Source organism: Vanellus vanellus, assembly GCF_965231255.1.
Source record: "Vanellus vanellus genome assembly, chromosome: 5".
NCBI classification, from domain to species: domain Eukaryota; kingdom Metazoa; phylum Chordata; class Aves; order Charadriiformes; family Charadriidae; genus Vanellus; species Vanellus vanellus.
Genome location: NC_138910.1, coordinates 22403661 through 22429448, shown reverse-complemented (window position 1 = coordinate 22429448; position 25788 = coordinate 22403661). Strand labels below are relative to the sequence as shown.

General features: G+C 43.8%; 1 protein-coding gene across 2 annotated transcripts in view; it reads right to left on the bottom strand.

The window, feature by feature from the left end:
- The window catches only part of CERS6 (ceramide synthase 6), a gene marked incomplete at both ends in the record, with an annotated part of 136396 nt that extends 118522 nt beyond the window's left edge, over positions 1-17874 (bottom strand). For both annotated transcript variants that reach the window (XM_082483551.1, XM_082483552.1), the window contains one exon: positions 17705-17874. In XM_082483551.1, coding sequence (XP_082339677.1) covers positions 17705-17874 — 170 coding nt within the window. The remainder of the gene's footprint in view (positions 1-17704) is intronic.
- Positions 17875-25788: the final 7914 nt, after the last annotated feature.

The following is a 25788-nucleotide window of genomic DNA, read 5'->3' as shown; positions in this document are numbered from 1 at the left end:
CTCTGGATGGCATCCCTCCCCTCCAGCATGTCTACCTCGCCAAACAACTTGGTATCATCGGCAAACTTGCTGAGGGTGCGCTTGACCCCACTGTCCATGTCACTGACAAAGATGTTGAACAGTACAGGCCCCAGTACAGACCCCTGAGGAATGCCACTCGTCACTGCTCTCCACTTGGACATCGAGCCGTTGACTGCAACTCTTTGAGTGCGACTGTCCAGCCAGTTCTTTATCCCCTGAGTGGTCCATTTGTTGAATCCATGTCTCTTCAATTTAGAGACTAGGATATCGTGTGGGACAGTGTCAAAGGCTTTGCACAAATCCAAGTAGATGACATCAGTTGGTCTTCCCTTCTCCACTGCTGCTGTAACCCCTTTGTAGAAGGCCACCAAATTTGTCAGGCATGACCAGCCCTTGGTGAAGCTATGCTGGCTGTCACCAATCACCTCCTTGTTTTCTATGTGCCTCAGCAGAGGATCTGCTCCATGATCTTGCCAGGCACAGAGGTGAGACTGACTGGCCTGTAGTTCCCTGGGTCTTCCTTGTTTCCCTTTTTGAAAATAAGGATTAGGTTTCCCCTTTTCCAGTTGGCAGGAACCTTGCCAGACCACCACAACTTCTCAAATATGATGGCGACTTCTCAAATATGATGGCTGACAATTGACATCATGACATACAATTTCTGGTCTTTGACACAAGTTTTACACTGATATAACACCAGAACTCAACAGAAGCTAATTTCTAATTTATATTGGCAGAGGATCAGATTCAGGACCTTTGTGAGCAAGTAAATCATATTAAGAGAAATATAGATCCTCAACTGGTATAAATCAGTCTGACCACCCTGAAACGAACTGTGATTTACACCACCAGCAGACCTTACCAGTATGCAAATAATCAAGTAAGAATGTGTGACAAAGCTATCTTTATGTATGTAATAAAGTTTCACAAAATCAATGCACTCTTTACATTAAAATTCATATAGGAAAGCAAATATTAATATTCTAAGACAGACATCTAATCTCATGTACGGACTGGACTCCAGGACATTTTGTAGGAAACTGTAGGAAGTCATTGAGCAGGGAGCACGAAAACCCCTGACTGCTGTAATCTTATTTTTTCATGTATGACTTAGAATTTACTGGCCCATGTGCCACAGGCAGGCCTAAAGCTTTGGAAAATATTTGCAGAAGCCCCAGGCGAAGTTAATACAAGTCTAAAAGAGAAGTAGTAGATGCAAGTAGTAATACCTGGATTCCAAAGACCATTTTTAAATAGGAAGATGAATTAACCTAGCTTTTTATTTAGAATCTCTACACAGAACTATATAAGTGAGAAGAAAAGTTAAGATGCTGGAAACTACTGCCTTGGCTCTTCATTCCAACAAGCCTTCCCCAAGGCAGATGGCCACCACCATAAACAAAGAAAAATAAAAATCAAACAACAATCCATAATAACACCTTCCTATTCCAGTCAAGGTCTAAAGTCAGACACAGTTATTCAAGGGAAGCAGAAGTCCTTTGGAGATTGCACACAAAGCACTGGATATGGAGGACTGAAATCAAGGTTACCTTCTCCTTGCTCTATGAATCTCTTTATGGACCACATAGCTGGCAACATCCTTGCTTTGATAGCTACCTCCTTCTCTGTATGTGGTTTCTCATCGTGCTGTACTCTCATCTGAGAGCTGGGAGAAGATGGCAATTCATTTAGCAGATAATGTCATTTTCTTAGTCAACGCACTTGGGTTATTTCCAAACTATTTTTCAGGGAATATTTTCTGGTATGGATACAGGGCTTTGTAGAAACAAAATGTGAAAGAAGCTATGATTTTTCCTAATAAACACTTTGAGGATTTTGCAATTAAGATGACCAACGTATTCTTTTTCCACCAAACTGAGAAAGATCCTTGATAAAATTACCATCAGCTTGAAACCCTTCCCCAACCCAGACTTCCTACACAGCACTGCACTCAGCAGGCCTTCTTCTATGGCTGCTTTTACAATTAAATGTAATTTTAAAAGCTAAGTTTAAGTTAGGAGTCTGTAATGCTCTTACCACTGCTCTTCAATAAAAGTGCAATGGAAGAGCAGCTCTTCTGAATGATAGAGTAGTTACACACAGCAACATCACTGAAGAGGGGCAGAAGACTTTGCTTCCTCTGTATTTCAGTTGCTGCCTCTTCCATACACAAGAGCTGGGCAGCAATGGACAAACCTTAAGACAGAAATTTCAGCTCTGCCTCTGTTTGCCACCAGCAGCTCTGCAGAACAACATGCATGCATAGACAGTTTTTGTTTGCGGGGGTGGGGGGGGGGAGATCAACAAGAGGGCAAATAAAAAGAAAAAAATAAGATGTGATCAGATGCAGGACAAGAAAACATTTATGGGGCACACAGAAAAAACAAAGATCAGAAAGATGCAGAGCAACAAATACTGGAATAAATCTTAATTTTAATTTAAATGAGACATGTAAGGGAAATTTTGACATGGGGGCACAGCTGTAAGATGAGAAGTGAGAGTGAGTTAAAGTGTCAGGAATCATATACCTTGCCCCAAAACAATGCATACTTTTTGAATGCTTAATAGGCAGCTTCCATAGGAGACATGAAACAGTCAGAATGCTAAATTCTGGCTATATATCTATACAGCCCTGGTGCTTCAAAGATGTGATGGCTTTCATGTTTCTAATTATAAATGAAAGCATGGTAATAAAATACAACAAACAAACAAAAGAACCCACAAAAAAAACCCCAAACCTTACCACCACTAAATCCACCCTCCAGAACAGGGCGAATGATTTAATTACAATGCACTTAAAAATAAGCATAAACGCAGATGCTTCAAGATAACTTTACAGCTTTCTATTCTTTAAGGCACCTTACTTCAGTAAGAGATTTGTTATTAGTATTTAAAGCTCTAAGCCAGTCTAGTGTTATGCCTGAGTTATTCCAATCAGGAAACAAGGCAAAACATAAGTAATTCTATGGTGATGGATACAAAGTGCTACTTTCTCTTCAAACCTTGAAGTCAGCTCTCAATGGAAGAGTAAACAAGATGAAGTAGCATTCTTCCATTTCTGCTAGCCCACTTTTCATCTTGACAACTGAAGATAAACACCAGGCTAGAGGCTTGAGCTCTTGCCATGATTCTAGCAGCCCATTTTCAAGAAAAAAAAAAAAAAAATCTCTGAACAGGTTGATTTTCTTAAATAAAACAAAACAATACAAAAAAAAAATGAAACAAACAAACAAACAAAAACAACCAAAATTTCTGTGCACCATGCATACAGATACAAACTGAGTAACCCTTAAACTAAGAGCTGGTCAAGAATGAATGCTTCTGGAGGTTGGAAATGCTCTAGAGATTTCATTTTTATCTCTACATCATTGTCTTGTAACGAGACCCATTTATCAGTGCTGAAACTCAGTGAAACTCAGGACATCTGTTCCTGATGAAATTTTGACATTTCTAAATTTCCATTTCATTCCAAACTGGAAGAAAACCAAATATTTTTCACATTTCCTCTAAGTGCTCTAGAAAATAACAGTTCCAGGTTAGTACACACAAGAGTTTCTCTAATTAGGATATAGGTGTGTTTCTTCTGTCAAATATCAAACTGTTTCATTATCACCCCAACACTGACATTTTGAAATATCTCATTTTCTAGATCAGTCAATATTTTATAGCTGCTCTTAAATTTTTTTTTAATTTCATGATTTCTAATAAAACAGGAACAAAAAAGTATTACATCAGAATGATATGATGCCACCGTGGTGTACAAATTATGCTGTCACGCACAGGTATACATATATTTACAGCTACACATATATTACCTATATAAACAATTAATGAATGTGGAACTAAAGACTGGCTTCTCTTGGGTTTTTTTTCTAAGACTGATTTACTCTTACTATCTTGAAAACAAAGGGCATAAAAGCTTTTCCAGTAAGGCATGTGATCACCATACCCTGTCTTCTAAGCACCACTTTCTGTGAATTATTTTCAAAAGCAAAATTATCTTGAAGATATTGCAGCGTGGAAAAGACTCAACTTAAGGGGAACAAAAGAAAAATTATCCGCAAAATTGCCCGTTATAATTGAATTAATGCTGTAGGAGACTCAAAGTATTGATCCTAGAAGGGAACAAAGTGTGTTTATATCACAGCAACTCACACTTCATTTGGGTATTCAACAAGGTAATTCCTCGCTCAGGTAGAGGAGGTCCATATCTATTTCTTGATTTATGTTCCATCTGGTCACGTGCCAGACCACAATAAAATCAAAACATTCATTCTACAGCTAATGGAAAATCCAGATATCTGTTCAATCAGGTGTTATGTGCTCTGCCCTAATTAAGTTTCTCCTGCAGGCTTACAGTGAACTTCAACATAATCCTCACCAATTCAGGTTTCCAATACAGTTTACACACTACATACAGCCATAGGATCCTAGGAGCCCCTTGGAGCCCTGCACTGTGAAAGCATGCCATTTAGTGAGGTTTATGACTTCACAGAATCACTGAGGTTGGAAGAGATCTTTGGAGATCATGAAGTCAAGCACTGTACTCACAGCACAGTCAGCTACAGCAAGACTGTACCCAGTTTTTTGAATATCTCCACAGATGGAGACTCCACAACCCCTCTGGGTAGCCTGTCCCAGTTTTTCACCATCATCCCAGGAAAAACTTTGTTCTCATGTTTAAACAAAATTTCCTGCATAAGAATTGCTTGTTGCTTCTTGTTCTTTCACTGGGCTCCACTAAGAAGAGTCTGGTTCTGCCTTCTTTACTCTTTGTAACAGTTATACACATGGATAGGATCCCCCTGAAGCCTTCTCTTCTCCAGACTGAACCAGCTCTCTCAGCCTCTCCTTGTATGTCAGATGCTCCAAATCCTTAATCATCTTAGTGGCCCTTTACTGCCCTGACTCCATTATGTTCATGTCTTGTAGAGTGGAGACCAAAACTGTACTCACCAGCCCAGACATGGCCTCACCAGTGCAGAGAACAGGGAAATAATGTCTTCCCTCGACCTCCTGGCAATGCTTTTCCCAATGCTGCTGGTGCATTTCTGGCTCACATTCAACCCGTTGTCCATCAGCGCTCCCAGGACTCCATTTGCAGTTCAATTTGTCATAATAATGTCAATGCAATCACTGCAAAGTTAATTTAGTGCAATGGGTGTTGTAATCCTTGGGAGCGTTTGGCAGTGGAACTGTTCATATGAAGAACTGTTTCAGGCTACTCTCTTATCATATCAGTTCTCTCCCTTCTCTCATACTAGGTGTGTGGGAAAAGTTTACAGATAAGTATCAACCACCGAATTGCCACCCAATTATTGCTTCAATACATACAAAACACGCTCCTGCTTGTGGTCTAACCACTTGCTTTTCTTTTTCTCAATGGCTCCTTTACAACATGATGCCCATAAGAGGCATACACCCAACTGGGCCTGATCACCTTGTCAAGCAGCATGCTTTGGACAACCACAAGTAGTAGACAGCAGGAAATTCAAGAAAATCTAATGGACAACTGCAGAAAAGTTTGTCAACAGGCACATTCCCACTCATGACCCACTCATTACCTAAATCTTTGTTTTTAACAGATGCAACTGGTCTCACCAGGTGCAAGGGGGATTGTGGTCTTGATGACTCACTGGTCTCATCTGCTATAGCAGTGCCCAGGATAAACCACAGCCCTGACAGTCAGCTGGACCCCTCCAGCTCCCCAGCTGAGCGGGTCTCCTGGTTGAGAAACACATCAGAGTAGCTCACCACCACCTGAGTTCAGTCATTGCCCCCAAAATTTCTCAGCTCACTGTCATTTCACATAGACTTATTTTTGTCTGCTTTTTCATGCTGTAATGCCCACAGGTTTAGACTAGCATTCCATGTTTAAGCTGCCCAAAGTTTCAGCAGTTGCTATATCAAGGCTAATTTCTGTACTTTTTAAGGAACACACCTTGTTCGGACCATCCCCTTCACAACAGCACACCAGGCAGTTTGTCTCCAGCTATACAGACCACTGCATTTCTCTCAGCAACAGATACATCACACAGTCAAAGAATCATAGAATCATAGGGTTGGAAGGGACCTCTGGAGATCATCTAGTCCAACCCCCCTGCCAGAGCAGGGACACCTTAGAGCAGGTTGCACAGGAACGCGTCCAGGCGGGTTTTGAATGTCTCCAGAGATGGAGACTCCACCACCTCCCTGGGCAGCCCGTTCCAGTGCTCTGCCACCCTCAAGGTAAAGGAGTTCCTCCTCATGTTTAGGTGGAACTTCCTATACTCAAGTTTGTGCCCGTTACCTCTTGTCCTGTCACTGGGCACCACCAAAAAGAGCCTGGCCCCATCCTTCTGGCACCCACCCTTTAAGTATTTATAAGCACTGATCAGGTCCCCTCTCAACCGTCTTTTTTCCAGACTAAAGAGACCCAATTCCCTCAGTCTTTCTTCATAAGAGAGGCATTCCAGTCCCCTAATCATCTTGGTAGCCCTATGCTGCACCCTCTCCAGCAGTTCCCTGTCCTTCTTGAGCTGGGGAGCCCAGAACTGGACACAGTACTCCAGGTGCGGCTTCACCAAGGCAGAGTAGAGGGGGAGGATGACCTCCCTCAACCTGCTGGCCACACTATTCTTGATGCACCCCAGGATGCCATTGGCCTTCTTGGCCATAAGGGCACATTGCTGGCTCATGGTCATCCTGTTGTCCACCAGGACTCCCAGGTCTCTTTCTACAGAGCTGCTCTCCAGCAGGTCAGCCCCCAACCTGTACTGCTGCATGGGGTTATTCCTCCCCAGGTGTAGCACCCTACAATTGCCCTTATTGAATTTCATAAGATTCCTCTCCGCCCAACTCTCCAGCCTGTCCAGGTCTCTCTTTATGGCGGTACAGCCTTCTGGTGTGTCAGCCACCCCTCCCAGCTTTGTATCATCAGCAAACTTGCTGAGGGTGCACTCTATCCCCTCATCCAAGTCGTTGATGAATATATTGAACAGGACTGGACCCATTACTGACCCCTGGGGAACACCACTCGTCACTGACCTCCAACTAGACTCTGCGCCCCTAACCACAACCCTCTGAGCTCTGTCTTGCAACCAGTTTTCTATCCACCTTACTGTCCATTCATCTAATCCACTCTTCCTAAGCTTCCCTATGAGGATGCTTGTGGGAGACCGTGTCAAACGCCTTGCTGAAGTCAAGGTAGACCAAATCTACCACTCTTCCCTCATCTATCCATCCAGTCACACCATCATAGAAGGCTATCAGATTAGTCAGACATGATTTCCCCTTGGTGAATCCATTCTGAGTACTTCCAATAGCCTTCTTTTCCTCCACATGCCTTGAGATGATGCCCAGAACAAGCTGTTCCATCATCTTTCCAGGGATGGAGGTGAGGCTGACCGGCCTGTAGTTCCCCAGGTCCTCCTTCTTGCCCTTTTTGAAGGCAGTCAAAGTAAGTCACAACAGAGACAAGCAAGCACAAGGGATATTACAATGTACCGCTCTGTTCTTCTTTTCACACTACTCGCTTTTGTGATCCGCAACTGCTTTTGAGTAAGCAAGGTCTCTTTACTTTGCACTGTACAGCACACTCTTATTTCCAAATAAGCAATTCCCTGCCACCAGGTGAAAGCGAGTGTCATTAGCCTAGGCAGTTATGCTCATTTGTACCATTTGTCCAGGTAGACAGTATTGGTACAAAAGCAGCTTTCATAGTCTAAAGTTCTGCATAACTACAGGATGCCAAACATTGTAGCAAAGTAGAAGCTGAGAGTGGCTTCCGCTTCCACTCTCTTCTCAGTAAGAATGAGAGTCCCAGGGATGCGGTAAATAACAGTCCCAGTGAAAGTTCAGGTATCTCTACAATGTCATACAGAACTGAATTCAGTCAGCAACAGAGGCAAAAAGGGGAGTGAAGACATTCTGATTCCAAAGTCAGGATTTCAGCATAATTTCTACCAAGCCTTTTTCTCCTTCTGCTTGCAGAACTAAAAAACACTAATTTTATCTCAGACTATGGCAAACAGGCAACAAGTAGATGTGATGACACCACATGTAATAAATAAATGAGCCACTTTTTCCTTTGGGTCATCCCATTACTGTTAAAAATAGAGCAACTAGCTAGTTACAAAGGATAGACAAATACTACTGCATGCACAAATACTAAAACAGCCTCAGAAATCAAAGATTTTATGCCAATGGACACCCTCTGGGCTCCAACCTCTGTTTTTTTGCACCAGTGTAACTACGTCAGCTAGATTTATTTTTCTTAATATAGTACTATAGGTTATTCCCCACCATCCCTACAGGAGAAACCAAGACAGGGAAGATACTGTCAAAAAGAAGATTTTACTGCACTCACACTGAGAAAAAATGCAAGTGATATATATTTATCACTTTAACCAACCTAGTGTGACCTGTGAGTGCAAAGAAGGCTTTTCATCACTTCAGACCAAACGTTAAACTGCATCATTTATAACATTAAAATGAGGTTTAGCTTAGTGAACCTGAAAGATACTTCATTAATACCAGGTAGTCTGGAGAACCTTAGCATTCTGTTCCTCCTTGTGCAAAAGGTAACCTGGATTATTAGCCGATATACAAATATATATGTATCATACATATTATAAAATACACAACATGGCTAACTGGATGTTATGCTTCTTTATAGCTCTGAGACATTCTTAGTAATTGTACAGACAATTACCTTGAGTGTTAAAATTTGATTATGCTACATCAGTAATAGTTACATGAGGCTTCACAATTGCTTAGCAGTATGAAAGCTTACCAACAGCAAAATTTGCTATCATGAGGGATATTAAGTACACAGAAAAAAAAAATCATTCCAGTTTACAGTCTGCTATTGGTGCAGAAGTCATAGTTTTGCATTACAGGTCCACAGACATTATGAAAACCATCTCTAAGATTATGACCAGCTATGCTAAATACTCCAGCTCTCCCACCTCCACCACAATTTGACTACCTCAGAATAACCAGAAAGGTATCATCCTCACAAGAAATTGATGGATGCCAGATGGTGTAGAGTTAGTCTTCTGTAACAACTATGTGCTAAAAAGATTTCCTTACAAAAGACAGAAGATCTCAGCCCATCTGATTGGCAGAAATTTTGCTCACCTTAAAGCAAAACATTAGTGATTCCTCAAGTGATCACAGACCCACATTTCCCTCCCTTTTCCTTGACCTTGATGCCCATTCCTGCTGTATCCCCAAAATCTGTAAGTGCCCAATCAGTGAAGGGAGTCACTAGTGTGGGAGACCACAGAGCAATCAAGATGTATATCAACAGTTCCTTGGAGGTGGTTATCCAACATCATACGCATCTGACTGTCCATAAGGTACCAACTAGTCTTAAGCATACTACTGAGTATTATATAAGCTTACATGACTTATGAAAGCTACATACTTTTATGCTGCGATTTTAAATTTCTTGTCAAAACTCCAAGACCATGTTGAGACAGGCACAGAAACCCCAAATGCTAATTAACTGTCAAACTACTGTAGGCATGGGATATTTAAGAATTGCGGGGAGAAAAACCCAAAAAACACAAATATGGTCAAGTAAGCACTGTTCAGCTCAGGCATCCCCTTCCTCTCTACCATACTGACAGATAATGGAGATAGAGTCAAGGGAACAGATTTCCCCAAATGTTAACTTACTAAATATTTTGTATGGGCTAGTAAGACACTGGTCTGCAGATGTGTAGAAAGAGGCAGCATACCAGAAGCTCCTCTTTTTCTGAGAACAAATTCTTAGCAAATGCCTGTTGATCAGCAACAGAGGCAGAAGTAGGAGCAACCGAAAGAGCCACAGGCAATTTGGATCCAACTGCGCAGTTACAGGAATCCAGACAGGAACCAAATGAGAGTTTCTAACAGTAACTGGAACCTGTGCTCAGACAAAACCCCACTAACAGCAGCTCTGCCCCAGTAATAGGCTCCCAGTAACCATTAGTGACCTGTCACTGAAACGTTCTCCTCAGCCCAGCTGTGGTTTGGCTGTCATACTTCCGTCATTTGGATATTTTAGAAATCAGTTTTAATGGCATTCTCTACTGGAGCTCAACACATATTTCCCATTTAACACCAAATTTTAAGATTGGCACTAATGTGCATCTATAAATGGTCCTTTACAAAGGACATTTAACTAGCATGCATTTTATCTACTCTGCCTTCTTTTAAAGGAACACTCTCAGCTTACATCTGAACACACAACTGCATTACACAAGAGAGATGTGTACCACCCAACACAGACACAATCGAGGTGGGTGAGCGTACACCATACTGGTCAGAGCTAGTAAGACAGAGCTCCATCCGTGCTAAGACAGACAACAGCTCTCCAGGTAAGAACAACCATTTTACTGTGAGCTATCTACTTGTGATAGTGGCTGAAGCTCAAACACTGCAACCCTAGGAAACAAAAACTGGTTACATAAAGGAACATGTAAATGACAGACAATTAATAACTACTGAAAAGAAATACAGAGAATTGAATAGTACAATCAGCAAGACAAATTTATTTTAAAGCTATTTACTGTTAACACTCTGTTGTTACTCTGTTAAAAAGAAATTGGTCTAAAGTTTAAAAGAAATAGCTTTTTTGGTTATTTTCTTTACATTGCCTGTGTCTTTTCATAGGAAGTTATCAATTTCAATGCTCTGTTCCATTTCACCTTGATTAACATTTATTATGTAGTGATCAAGGAGAAAAAAAAAAAAAGACCTTACAGATCACCTTATGAAAAAAATAAGTTATAAAAAAATATAGAGGGGAAAAAAAACTGAGAAAGTTATCATCCGTGAACATGGGCATCCACTTACACACAAGTGAATTACACCTGAACAATCAGATTTTGCCTAACACGCAGGGAACTAAGAAAGAAATGTACAAATACCACAGCCTACAAACAGGTTTTGATAAAAATAACTATCATTGCCCCACCCAAACTCTCCAGACAAGGTTTTGGGCTGCTAGATATGCAACAAGTTTGTACACCCTCTTCCAAATTCTGTATCTTGTCTAGCCTCCTTGTTGTTAGAAGAAAGCACCGATACTAGATGTCTTAGAGATTACGAAAATCAACTTTGTATGTACATATCGCATACCAGAAACACTTGCAAAGCTTTAATGTACTGTCACCTGAATGAATTTTTACAGTTAGCAAGAAAATATATATATACGTGCACACACGGAGTTGTTATGTCACTCTGATCACAGAATCACAGAATTTTCAGAGTTGGAAGGGACCTCTAGAGATCATCTAGTCCAACTCTCCTGCTAAAGCAGGATTGCCTAGAGCACATTACTCAGGACTGCATCCAGGCGGGTCTTGAAAATCTCCAGAGAAGGGGACTCCACAACCTCCCTGGGCAGCCTGTTCCAGTGCTCTGTCACCCTCACCGTAAAGAACTGTTTCCGTGTATTTGAACGGAACTTCCTGTGTTCTAACTTGTGCCCATTGCCCCTCGTCCTGTCACTTGGAACCAATGAAAAGAGCCTGGCTCCATCCTCCTTCAACCCACCCTTTAGATACTTGTATGCCATAATAAGGTCTCCCCTCAGCCTTCTCTTCTCCAGGCTAAAGAGTCCCAGCTCTCTCAGCCTTTCCTCATAAGGGAGGTGCTCCAAGCCCTTAATCATCTTAGTTGCCCTTCGCTGGACTCGCTCCAGCAGTTCCCTGTCCCTCTTGAACTGGGGAGCCCAAAACTGGACACAGTATTCCAGTTGTGGCCTCACCAGTGCCGAGTAGAGGGGGAGAATGACCTCCCTCGACCTACTGGCCACACTCTTCCCTATGCAGCCCAGGATTCCATTGGCCTTTTTGGCGACAAGGGCACATTGCTGGGCCATGGATAATTTACTGTCTACCACAACCCCCAGATCCTTCTCCTCCAAGCTATCTCCCAGCAGGTCAGCCCCTAACCTGTACTGGTGCCTAGCATTCTTCCTCCCCAGGTGCAGGACCTTGCACTTGGTTTTGTTGAACCTCATTAGGTTCTTCTCTGCCCAGCTCTCCAGCCTGTCCAGGTCACGCTGGATGGCAGCACGGCCCTCTGGGGTGTCAGCCACCCCACCCAGTTTGGTATCATCAGCAAACTTGCTGAGGATACACTCTGTCCCCTCATCCAGGTCATTAATGAATATATTAAACAAAATAGGACCAAGTATTGACCCCTGGGGGACACCACTGGTTACAGGCCTCCAACTAGACTCTGTGCCGCTGATCACAACCCTCTGAGTCCTGTCCCGCAGGCAACTCTCAATCCACCTCACTGTCACCTCATCTAGCCCATACTTCCTCAGCTTCCTAATGAGGATGTCATGGGAGACAGTGTCAAAAGCCTTGCTAAAGTCAAGGTAGATGACATCCACGACTTTCCCCTCATCCAGCCAACCAGTTATAACATCATAGAAAGCTATCAGATTGGTCAAGCACGATTTACCCTTGGTAAATCCATGTTGACCACTTCCAATAACTTCCTGTTCCTCAACGTGATTGGAGATGACATCCAGAATGAGTCGCTCCAATACCTTCCCAGGGACAGAGGTGAGACTAACCGGTCTGTAGTTCCCTGGGTCCTCCTTCTTGCCTTTTTTGAAGATTGGAGTGATGTCGGCCTTCCTCCAGTCCTCAGGCACCTCTCCTGTTCTCCATGACCATTCAAAGACGATGGAGAGTGGTCTAGCAATAACATCCGCCAGCTCTCTCAGCACTCGCGGATGCATGCCATCAGGGCCCTTGGACTTATGAATGTCCAGCTTGGCCAAGTGGTCTCTGACCCGGTCCTCCTCAACTGAGGGAAAATCTTCCACTCTCCAGACGTCCCCCTTTGCCTTCAGAGGGTGGGATTCATGAGGGACAGCTTTAGCAGTGAAGACCGAAGAAAAGAAGGCATTCAGTAACTCTGCCTTCTCTGCGTCCTCCACCACTAGGGCACCTGTCTCATTCACCAGCGGGCCTACATTTTCCCTAGTCTTCCTTTTTCTATTGATATATTCAAAGAACCTTTTCTTATTGTCTTTGACTGCAGTGGCCAAGCTGAGTTCTGATTGAGCTTTGGCCCTTCTCATTTTCCCCCTACATAGCTTTGTTATATCTTGATAATCCTCATAAGTTGCCACTTAGGCAAATTCCACTAGGAATTCTACTGTGTCATACTAAACGACAGTCAGATGAGGCTTTGAGGCTGAATTATCATTATAAAAGCCGTGAATTTCCATACGCTTAGTGTCTAGAACACCCCGATCTGACTGATAGTAAAAGATGAGGCTGTCTCAGTCTAAATCAGTGCAGCTGGGGGGCTGTTCCTATATACGCTTTCAAGCTATCCCTGACCACATGAGCCGTTCCATCAACTGAAGAGTATCAGCTTCACCTTGAGAACTGCCCCCATGTCAAGGACGGAGAACAAAAAGGGCATTATAAGCACAGCTTGCCGATTTATGGAGTGATCTCATTAGATCTGTGCCTAAACTACTGCTTACAAGGTGAGAGAAATAAAGTATACTGCAACGCAAAGATGAGGTATGAGAAACTTGAGTAGATGAGCCAAGTGTAAAGAAAGCAGTAATATCAGACTATTTGACTCAGAAGATTGCTGGACCACATCAGAAATCTGTTTAGTTAGCACTTCTTTTGGAGGATTGAGAGAAGTCTCTAAAGCAGAGGTGTTTTACCCTCTTGCTTTGTGTCCAAGAAGCACAGATTGCTCAGGGCACATTGTTTTCCTATAACCACATGCCCCTCACTGAGGACATGCTTGGGAGGATAGGAAGGGATGCTGCTTGTGAGGTCTACCGCAGAGGGAGAAGAGCTGTGTGATCCCATAAAAGAAAAAAAAAATTGTATTTGCCCAGAACAATAGAAGTTTCTTTATCTTTTTAGGCCAATTAAAACTACAAGACCCTGCTACTATTAGTAAGACCAGTTTCAATTCAGCTCTAACCTGTCCTGCCTGCACTAGAACTGGAAAGGATCTGGGGAGACATTATTGAGCACTTACGTTATCTCCTAATAGCTGAAGGCATTGCATAGTACAAGAGGGGATCCTTAATTGCTTACCTGCGGGGATCCTTAATTGCTTACCTGCCTTTAAAAAAACAGCAAGACACACAAAACAGATGGATACTATGAAGAAATATGTTCCCACATTACCACTGCATTGCTAAACTCCTGCCATCTTCCAAATTACTAGGTAACACTATCTTTGTGCTTAGTTATTATAGTTTTCTAAAATGTACTTTGTGTTTAAAGAAAGAGATGAATGAGAAGGAAGGGGAAAGAGAAAAGGCTGTTAAGGTATTTTAGCGCCTCATCCATAACTATGATGGCCTCAGCAGATAGATCCACTAAATCTCATGGTTATGAGATTATACCTCAGAGCAAAGCTTATTTCAAGAGCACTCATCATCATCAGATCCAATTGCTGAAGCGATTCAGCATACACTTGATGTTCTAATCTACTTTTTCCTTTCATTCAAGAGTGCTGGTCATGGATGGCAGGACAAGGAAATAATAATAAAAAAAAAAGTAGTTTGTTTGAAAGGAAAAATAAGTTAAAATAAAAATATAATTTCAGAAGTGTCTGGGTTCTTTTCTTGACTTGGTAAGTTGATTCACCAAACCAGGATAAAAAAAAAAAAATCCCACACATATATATATGTATATAGAATACAAATATATATAAATGAAGTCAACTTTTAACCCTTAGCAAGACAAGTTTTATCCCCCAGACATATCAAGAACTTTACTTATAAAGACATGTGAAGTCCAAAACACAGCTCCCCCTGAACCATATTTGGTACTACTGTAAGGATTCGTGAAGTTAGTCACCCTTCATAGCAAGGGAAGTAAAACTGTACTGCTCCAGCAGCCTAGCAGTCAGCTGCTGTGAAGGAGTCTGGAAAAAAAAATGGATATAAAATACATAATCAGATTCCTAACACCCTGTGGCCGGCTGCCTGCCTACCAGTATAAAGAATTACAATAGCACCTGTATTGGGTATCTTACAAAACAAAATAGAGAATACATTGATGTTACAGATATTGCTCTACAACCCTGGATTTAAAGTAGACCTGTTTTTTTTTTAATTTATTACAACATGTATTTTTATTTTTTCTTTACTTGTTACCATTGCAAAACCAGGGAAATGTTACATGTCTGCAAAAGCTTGTTCCAGGATTTAGCATGTACCACATCAGTCATCCACAACTTGAGTTTTGAAAGGAAAAAAGTGTAGCTGTTTTAATACACAGAAGAATGAAAAATTATCAGTTTAACAGCTATTTCTCTTTTCCCTTCCAGACCTTGTATAGCTTTATCAATTGAAATAATTGCAAGTCTTTAATTAATGATGTGCACGAGCCATTCCTGTGCCTCCCAACAAACAAAGCACAGACCTCTGACAGAATAAATTACCAATGAGCAATAACAAGGCTTGATCTTTCTGCCATTCAAGTCAAAGACAATCCCCCTGCTTTGATCAGTGGAAGCAGGTGGAGACAATTTTGCTCAGCCTGCTTTAATAAAGCGCTCTACCTGAAAAATCACAATTGTACCATGTTGTGTGGATTAATCCCACACAAAATGGCCTGATCCTACTCTCACAAAGGAGTTTTGCAATGGCTTTGAAATTAAAAAGGAAAAAATAAACACTTAAGAAATTGTTAATAAAACCTCTTTGGAGGTCTCTCACCTAGTACCAGGCTAGCACAACACATTTCCAGTTCTGAATTTCAGAATTAGCCTACTGAATATAAGAGAATTACAAAAATGTACTGATTTTCTCACCTGTATAACTAACACTTAAAAATAGGTCTGCAAAATTAAAAATTAATTTAATTGAATGAAGAAAAATAATCAGAGGGAGTGGATATAGACTACTAAATAATCACGGTAGCTTCTATAATGTTAACAACAGCCCCATCAGAACTAGCAGAAACAATGTGATTCTAAGTTTAGGCTGCAATTGTCTCCCTGACTAACTGTTCCTCCATCTAAACACAGCCCTGCTGCGATACATTTTGCAGTTCAGGTGGCAAAAGATGAGACATCACGCACCCACTTTCAGTGCTTGAAAGTACGCGTTGTACAGACTGCAAAGGAAAAAAAAAAAGCACTAATGATTTGACATTATCTAAATAATACTTAGCACTCAAATTGTAACTATATTGCAGTATTTAAGTCAAGATAAGTGCTTAAATCAGCTTTTGACAACCTCAGATTTTTAGGCAGACCTCAAGTTTTGCTGTCTTTTTCAGTAAATATGTAAAGCAACACAGAAGTTAACAACAGCCCAGGACAGCTTATTTTTCCAAAACAAATATGGTCCTCTCAACTGAGTCATGAAAACAGCCAAGTTTTTCACAAACCAACATCCCAGACACCATATTCTAACCAGGACAAAGGAATGATTAGGAGACGTGGAGTGCCACCTGGCAGATCAGCTATTTTATCATTTTTAAAGCATTTTTATAGCCTTTCTCTGGCACGTGGTACCTACTGGCCTTCCTTTATCTTCCTTGACCACCCTAACAGCATGGCCTAGGAAGACAGCACTGGAAACACGCAGGTGTTGGCGCAGGGCATCGCTTTTTAGCTCTCTGCGGATGGAGGGAACACCACCTTTGTAAGGCAGCACAGAAGCGAGCAGCACACTTCGCTTCAGCTGCCCCCCCCCCCGTGACAGGCGGCCTCTGTTAAATACCTGTAAGGAAACACTCACAGAAAATAGTCATTGCTGCCCAATCATGAGTTTGGCGTCTTGTGCTTAAATATACACATATATGCATTTATATGTTTGCAAAATGTGCATTTTTAATTCGGGACTCTCAAAGAACGGTGAGTTCGGTTGAGTGAGGAGCAGCGCCTGGAGCATTTTCTTCACCGCGACCCTACACCCTAGCAGGACTTAAAAACTATTTCCGACCTACGGCATAGACGGTTCACACCGCTGCCACACAACCCGGCCAAGCGGGACCCTTCTCAGCCACGCCACCGCCCCTTACCCTCGGGCTGCCGCTCGCCATCGAACGTCCCATTCCCGCCCGGCCGCTGCCCTCAGCCTCGCGCCGCCTTAGTCGCCCAGCGCCTCGCGCCGCCGGCGGCAGCCAGGCCCAGTCCTGCTCCGCGGCCACGCAGCGGAACTGAGCGACCCTGCGGCGGGGGCACGGGAAAACTGCCCCGCCGGCACAGCTTCCCGCCCCGGCCCGCCCCCACAGCGCTTCTTGCTGGGTTTCCCTGAGCCGGGGCGGACAGGACCCCCGCCGCAGCCCGCGGGTAGGCCCCGGCTCGCACAGGTGCAGCAGGGCCCTTCTCCCCTCTTGCCACCAGCGCCGGGCCGGGGCGCCGCGGCCGCCGCAGCCGCCGCAGGTGGAGGGAGGGCTGCGCCCATTCCCGGGGAGACCTCGCCTCCTAGCGCCCGCGCCGCGCTGCGGGCAGCGGGAGCGGAGCGCCAGCTGCCTCCCGAACCCGTCCACCTTCCTGCCTCGGGCCCGCTACGTGACCGACCGAGGGGGGAGGGAAAACGTAAGAGCCCGTCAAGGCCGGGAGAGAAGCGGCGGCGGGAGGAGGACGCCGGGTAGCCAAGGTTCCCCGGCTGCCCCTCAGCCGGCGGCCACGGCCGCCGCCAGCCGCGCGGCCCGCCGAGCCCGGGGCGGCGCGGGCGGCTCGGCGTTACCTTTCGAAGAGCAGCCGGATCATGAAGATGCAGAAGGCCAGGGGGAAGGCGAGGTAGAGGTCCTCCGCCTGCGGGAAGGCGGCTTCCTCCGTGCTCTGCAGGTCCGCCCAGGTGACGTTGTGCGGCAGCCAGAACCGCTCGTTCCAGAACCAGGCGAGGATCCCTGCCATCTTTGCTTTGTCTGCCGCGGCGCCCCCCACTCCGCTCCGCTCCGCCCGCCGGCCTCCCTCGCCGCGGCGAGGCGTGTGCGAGCGGCTGCCGGGGAAGAGGAGGATGGAGGCGTGTATCAGCCCCGCAGCCGCGGATGATGCTGCCGAGCGGCGCGGCGCGCTGTACCGGCTCCCCGCCCGGCGGGGGCAGCGGCCGCCCCGCCTGTCACACGGCCGCGCCGGCCCCCATTGGCTCCCGCCCGCGCCCCGCGGCGGCTCGGCTGCACCGGGGCCGGGCAGAGGCGGCCTTCCCCCGCCCCGCTTCCCCTTCCGAAACACCCCACCAAACCTTGAACCAGAAACTGCGCGGCCCGAGCGAGCGGGATGACACTTGTGTTGGGGACACTCATCGCGGCCGAGGCTGCCGGCAGCAGCGCGCTGCACCCGGCTGCGTCCGACCGGCCTGGCGGGTCCGCGCCTCGTCACCCCGCCTGGCCGCTGCCCGCCGTGCGGTATTGCTGGGCTCCCAGCGAGCCTGGGAAGGCTGTCGCCTGATTTAAATAGGCAGATGGCAGCGACGAACAGGTTCCGGCCGCCCCCGTGCAGCGCCGCACGGACCGGTACCGGGTCGCCATTCGGGTAACCCCTGCCGGGAGCGCCGCTCCCTCCCTGCCCTCTCCTGCCCGGGCGTTTAACCGGGAGCGGGACTGCCCTGGGCGAAGAGCAAAGGGGCTTAGATGAGGCACGGAAAAGTGTCTGAGGGCGCACCACCCGCCAGCAACGAACCTGAGGTTAGGACTGTGGCTTCGCGCTCCCGACTAAAGAAAAGCTTTTTGTCTTCACGTAGGTTTTTACTTTCGATTCCTTATCTGACTGCCCAGTCCCGCTAGAGACAAGCTGCAAGAGGAAAACCTTAATTGTCTGAACTAGACTGTGCAGAAGAGGTGACTACCTGCTGGCTTTTGTGTAGCTGTAGCCGCTGGACTGTACACGTGGTGGTCTAGGCTCACACAAAATTACTCCAAGTAGTAGGTATACCGCTCCTGTAACATCACTATTTTGTCTGCCCCGCTTCACTTTTTTTTAGGTGGCTTGTTTTCCCCCCTGTATCATCACACTCTCCAGCTGGTTACTGAATACTAAGAGATGCTGACTTTTGCACAAGGCGTACTCCAGAGTTTTATCATCCTGTCTTTAGATTTTCTGCTAGCTTGCTCTTTTCCCCTCACTGACTCTACTTGCCCTTCCTGAAAAATTATCACACAGCTCCTCATGCTAGTGCTGTCATTTCTGCGCTGCAGAAAATTCCGAACTAAACACATGACCCTGATGCTGTGAAAAACATTATACCAATTTAAACAAAACAAACCATTTCTGTATATGGCAAGAATTTCCATCTAGGGCATTTCAGGCAAATTTCAGGGAATGCTTTGGCAGGATGGCTGAGAAGCCATGCGGGTGAACCTGCCACTGGATGTTTGTATTTTATTGCTAAGTGTCTGTAAATAATGCTGATCCAATTCTTGTGGTTGCTTCTTGGGGAGAAAGAAAAGAGCTGGTAGCTGGTGGCTGCTCCATGGACACCTAGTCCTTCAAATAATTTGAAAAAAAGTGTGGGCTCTAGCACCATTGCCAGATCTGCCTGCCCCCATCTCCTCCTTAACTGCAGTGAGGACGGTGCTCACTGTCTGTGCTCATCTGAGCCCTCAGTTCCCCACTGGCTCCAGCCCTTTGCATAATTGCCTCGGGATCCTACTATGAGTTTCTGGCATGAGCTGTCTGCCAAAACTGAGGGCTTTGCTGTGATTTCAGTTCAGAGAGAAAACTGACCATGGGAGTTGCATGCCTCTAATGCAGCCCTCTTCGCTTACAAATAATGATTTTCTGAGCCGAAGAAAACATTTCTTTGCTCAAATCAGCAAGACCTCTTAGCCAGTCCAAAAACTGTAACTGGCTAGTATCTCCCTTCTTCCTTCCAGCTTCTCTGCCTTGTTCTCATGGCTAGATTTCACCCCTCTCCCAGCTCTAGAACCCCCCTAGAACTTCCCCTAGGAGCTCATCTTCCAGCACTGCCTCACAAACACCTGAGCTGGCTGCTGCACATATAAATATTCATCTCTTCAGTTACAATACCCAAATCATCCAGATCACTCAATGATCCACTCTGAATGGACTTGCATAAGCCAGTCTTAAATGGAGATATGAGCGCGTGTCCTCAGAATGACCTCAGAAGAACTTTGAAATATATTGATGAAACGCTCTTTAGATATCATTTTAATAGCTGACAATAGACAGATAACCATTTGCTTCACTAATGATAATTGTGTTTAAGGCAAAGTTAATTTTAATCAGAAAATTGGTATAATTATTCTGCACCTGAAGGTGACCTGTCTTTTTGCAGCATATTTCAATATTCCAATCCATTTAGAAGTATATTCAATATTTATGTGTTTTCAATACAATGAAGTAGTTCTTTCCCAGCCAGTACTGAGGCTCGCAGGTGCTGGTGCTCAGCATTGGTTATGTACAGACATGGGAAAGGAACAGATCTTTGCAAAGTGAACCTAGCAACAGTAATAATCTGATGATGCATAAGAGGTTAATTCCTGCTGAACAATTAGCATAACTGACTTTTGTGTCAGACTAAAATTATGTTAGGACAACAGATCTCTAAGCATATCTGAAAATGAATAACATTTCTAAAACGTTTGGGAGGATGACCAATTAAAACCTTTTAATTGAATTCAAATTGTAGCAGCAATTACATAGATGTAGCCAAGACAGGACTATGGAATGAGGATGCCTGAATCTTGTGCTTTGAAGGGAGATATTATCAGGATTTGTTTTTCTGCCCCCTAAAACTGTTATATTACAAAAGGGAGCCCAGCAGAACTTTAAAAACTGTGCTTTCATATGTGGTCTCATCCTGAAACAACTTATTCCAAGATAGTGCTAGAACTTGGCAAAAAAAAAAAAGAAAAAAAGAAAAAAAGAAAGGGCTGAAAGTGAGTCTGTTTCCTCAGAAGCCCAAAGGCCCAGCCTGGGCTGTCTTTGTAATATACAAGAGTTAGTAGCAACTAAACAAAAACATATACACAAATTCCCCCAAAGTTACTGAACTTCTGTTTCTATTCCAAAAAGAAAACAAGAAAACTGACAGACTGCATGTCACTAGTTCAAGACCTTGAGAAACCAGCAGAGTGGCCACTCTACAATGAAGGACTTCAGTCATTTATGTCTTGTTTGTTTGTCGAGCATCAAGAAGCCAGGTTAGATCTCAGGTGCAAAAGAAAAGGTTCCTTAGCTTTAGGAATAAAATTATTGGTTTTAGTCTAATGAAGTTCCTCCTTCAGACTTAGAACAAGTGTGTTAAATGTGTTTTCACACAGCAGAAGACTTCCTTTGCCCACCAGCCTCACTCCTCCCCACGGCCATGAACTTCCAATAGCCTCTTCACATCACATTAGATATAAACACACATAAAGCAAAGTTTAAGAATAAAAATGAGCAGTATTTAGACATTAAGATAAGAGAGTTGCTTTAAGTAATGGGACACATAAGATATCGGTTGACCAGAACAATGTTCCATCAAGTACTGCAAAAATTGCATAGAAAAGGAACATGCTGTTTAAATTCAGCTGTTTAGCACAGAAATGCCATTTAAAGTTTTCAACCAACATTGATGCTGCAAATATGGCTTGAGTTAGAAGCTCATAACAAAACCTTAGAGGCTTCCTTGAAGGGTATTGACAGTGGTCTTTCCTACTGGGGGGATGTCTCAAAAGTAGCTTTACTAGTTTACAGTGAGTAATAGCCCACTATTTTTATCTACCTGTCATGGTTTATTTATCTATCATCAGTCAACAGGAGTGTGTACCGCATCTCTAAACCACTTTGAGTGAATTTGGTAATGTGTATTTGTTAGCAGCAACGTGTCTGTGCCATACTGTTGGCTGCCTGGAGGAGTTACTCCACCAAAACAGGAAAAGCTGCAGCAAAACGTCTGATTTTAAAGGACTGCTAAAGAATTGAAAGTAACCAGCCAAAAGTTTTATCTCATTTAGTCTACTGTAATTCTGGAGTAGCGCCAGGCTTACACGCAGGGAACTGCAGTCAGACTCTGGGCCAGTCCATATAATGGACCAGATAGCACAGGTGCCAATAACGCAATCCACTGAGACTTTTTATTATCCAAATCTGAACCGGGTGGTTTCTGAGCATAAAAGGGGGCTATGGCTGACCTGTGTAAAAGCAGCGGTGCCAGTCCCATTTCTGTAGGTCCATATCATTAGGCCACTAATAATGCGCCTAGCAGAAGGGCCAAGAACTACCCAGGTGTGGCGCGACTGCTCTGTGCCCTCCTGGGGAAGGTGGAGGACCACGGGCAGGGGAGAAGTGGCAGTGTGAGGCACAGACCTGAGCTGTCATTCTTCTAACATGTTTTCTACCTGATGGTCCCAGCAGCTGTGAGGACTTCTAGTTTCTTGTGCTGCTAGTTTTGCCAGCTTCTGTATTAATTTCACCTAAGAAGTAACATCACACTAACGGAGCAGCAGTCTTCATTACAAAAGGTGTGCTGGACCAGTCAAATCAGTCCTGACTCCTGCATGGGGTTGTATGAGTCTGAAGAGACCAGTCTGGCTTCACCCAATTACCAAACGACGTACCCTGAATTCAAATCACTAGCAGAGCTCTGTGTAATAGTGCTTAAAAAACATCAATACGGTAGGTGTCCCCAGGTTATATCACTTCACAGCATTCCAAATTTTTTATCTTGGCAGACAAGCAAGTTTTGTCACTTGGGAAGACATGCAATGGTAATTAGATTGGCTGTCATGAAAAGATGTGTGGACAAGTAGCTCTAGCTGAAAGAGAGGTTTACAAGCCTCAGGAGGGTTTGTGCTTTATGCTGGGCTCCAATTAAAGTCAAGACCTGAAGTGGAGCTACTCTATGAAGACCAGTCAGAATGAAAGGAGGAAGCAGAGATCACCTGAGTCACTTTATGTCTCCATGCTTCATTTATCTCCATTGTTCACTTTGGTTTGGCTTCCTGCTCTAGATTTAACGAAAACATGCCAAAGTGTACACCCTAATTACGATACAGTCATATTTCATTTGATTTCAATGTTGCTTAACTACCAGAGCTTATGCTAAACTGAACTAGACCCTATTGAAACTACAGTAAGAGTAGTCAGAATGTTCTGCACCAATTTTAACTAAATTATCCTGAAAGAAAACTTCTAATGAGCTTTGCACAACTCTTAGCATAGACAGGCAGCTGGAAAAAGTGTCGGTTTTATCTCAAACTTGATACACTGCGTTACACTTCAACTGGCATTTCAGAAACACCTACTTCACGCCTATTCATGTGGCCAGGTCTAGGCTATAGAGTCACAATATTATTTACCTAGCAAAGGGACTTTCAAACTTCCTAGCGGTCAAAATTTACTGTTCAGGGTATTGGCCAGTGTGGAGCTGTATGGATCTTGTCTCCTCAGCATCCAGAGATGCTCTGGGGGACTGCAGACTTTCAGTAGCCAGGCCTTGTTTCCACGCTCAGTAAAATCTGGGCACTGACCAATGATGTTGTTGTGCCCGACTCAACAGTGACCATGAACCCTGGAATCTCTGCCAGCTTTATGTCAGCTGTGAGGCGACAGACAATACCTGACCCTCCACACAACGAGAGCACTAATCCGGCATAAAGAGTCAGCTACTACAATGCAGACCCGTCACACTGTTTACAGGGAATTTGTGTTGCCAGTGTGAGCTTCTGCAAGATCAGTATCTCCCATCTCATGTCTGCAAGCTGTGCTCCAGTCCTGGCAGCCCAGGAGTTATTTTCCTGTCTTATCAAACCACAGTCCTGAGAACTCCAGAAATTACTGTCAGAACTAAACCCACTTATTTACCAATCATCTTCAGACAGCTTCCAAGGTAATTATATTCTGCCCAGAAGAACATTCACCTGGACATCTCAGCTTTTTCTTCAAAGATCTTTTAACATCACTGTCACAGTGTCATCTGTTAGTCATCTAGTAACACCTTGTGTTCACATATGAATGAAGCCAATGCTATTTGGTATTTGGTTTAAAGACCGCACATAGATGTAAATTATTTGCATAGGAGCTATAGGACAGGTAACGTGCTGGCAATAGATTTTTATTTTCTCATTACATGGTTTTAAAGATCCTTCTAATAAATTTCGCTGTACTTACTTCACAGCTGTGCAGAATATTTTTTTTCCTCTCCAAAAACGTACATTTGGGTTGACTGAAACTATCACTGAATTAATGCTGAATTTATCAAATTGGCTTTTTCATTTCCCTAAATCATAAAATTTAGTATTCTGACATTTTCAAAGCAAAGCATCCAATTTTTATTTTGTAATGACATTGTAAGAGTGAGGTTATTCCACTTTTTTAAGTGAAATGGAAGTAAAATATAAATCGAAGGATTGGGTAAAATCAATCAGACACATCATAGTTGTATGATACAGGTATATCTTTAAAGCTCTAGATAGTCTAAGAGTCCCTTAGGTATACCAACAGTGTCAAGGCTCTCGAGATCATAGGTCATGTATTGTTGCACTTAAATCAGTTAAGTGTAAAGGGTACCAGAAAACTGAACTGATAACTCAATGGGACACAGTCCCTGCTGGGGTAACTCTAGCACTGCTTATGCTCTGCAGCGAACATAACAACTTACTGCATCCTGTAAATACAGTCATAACTCTGCAAAAGGAAGCTGACACACCATCTCATCTCCTCCCTCTGTTACAGAGCATAGCTATTACAGACACTGACACAGTAAATTATTTAGGTATGGCTTTAAGCATTTTCTGAATTGGAAATATAATACTCTATTTTTCTGTTTTCTCTGGAGTTGTGGAGAGGCAAAGCCAGAGAACAACACTTCAAACTTTCCCAGCTTTGTTTCTGCCTTAGTGTGTGTTCTCTCTTTCACAAGTTCATCACGGATAACTAACTAATCAACAGAAAAATTAGAGGATTTTCTTCTCCCCAATTATGAAAAAGGGATTGCTTTTATTCCTCCCATGAAAACAAAAAGCAGATCTGCCAGATTGTGTGTATAAGTACTGTATCATTATATAAAACAGTTAAATACCTTGATTTAAATGTTATGTTTAATCTTTGGTCAGTGTCATCATTTTACCTTTCGTAGTGGGCTACACTTTTATTCAAATTAGCGGCTGCAGCCCATTTGTATTCTCCAGAGCTTTTGCCTCTCTCTTGACACCCAAAGCTGCCTTGCGCCCTGCCGTCTGCTGGTCAGCCCAGGCTAACAGCTGTCTGGGCACAGTAACGTGGACACAGCAGCAAAATCTATTCAGGGATTTACCGTTCCTTCAATTTATTCTCATCCACAGTGCCTTTTGGGATAAGTAGTGGCTTGTTTAGCAACTGTCTTTTTGATTAAAAAGTGCAAAGATTTATAAATGTCAGTCCAAGCACCCAGAAGAGGAGATGAGGGGATTTGTTCACCCACACATCAGTCTTGCCTTATACAGAAACAGGAAAGCTGCACAAAAAGTGTAATATAAATACAGAGTAAGAATGAGTATGTTGGTTTGTGCAGTAGACCAGTAAGCCTCCTCATCTGGAAGTAGAGATGTAGAGGAATCCAAGTGAGCTGTGCTAGTAAAAGAGGGAATAACCTCAACCATTCCTCCTGTACCCACTGGACATGACAGGTGTGATTTGCAGAGCGTCAGACCTGACCTCACTGTTCTTTTGTTTGCAGCAAGGGAGGGAATTTGCACAGGATTTAGTGTAATCAGTATAATTAATGTTGGACACGCCTGAAAAATCCATGGAATACCTCACTGATGTATAAACTGAATACTGAGGAACCAAATGAATACAGAAGGTCCTCAGCCAGAAGAGCTGGATTGACGGTTTGTTACTAGACTA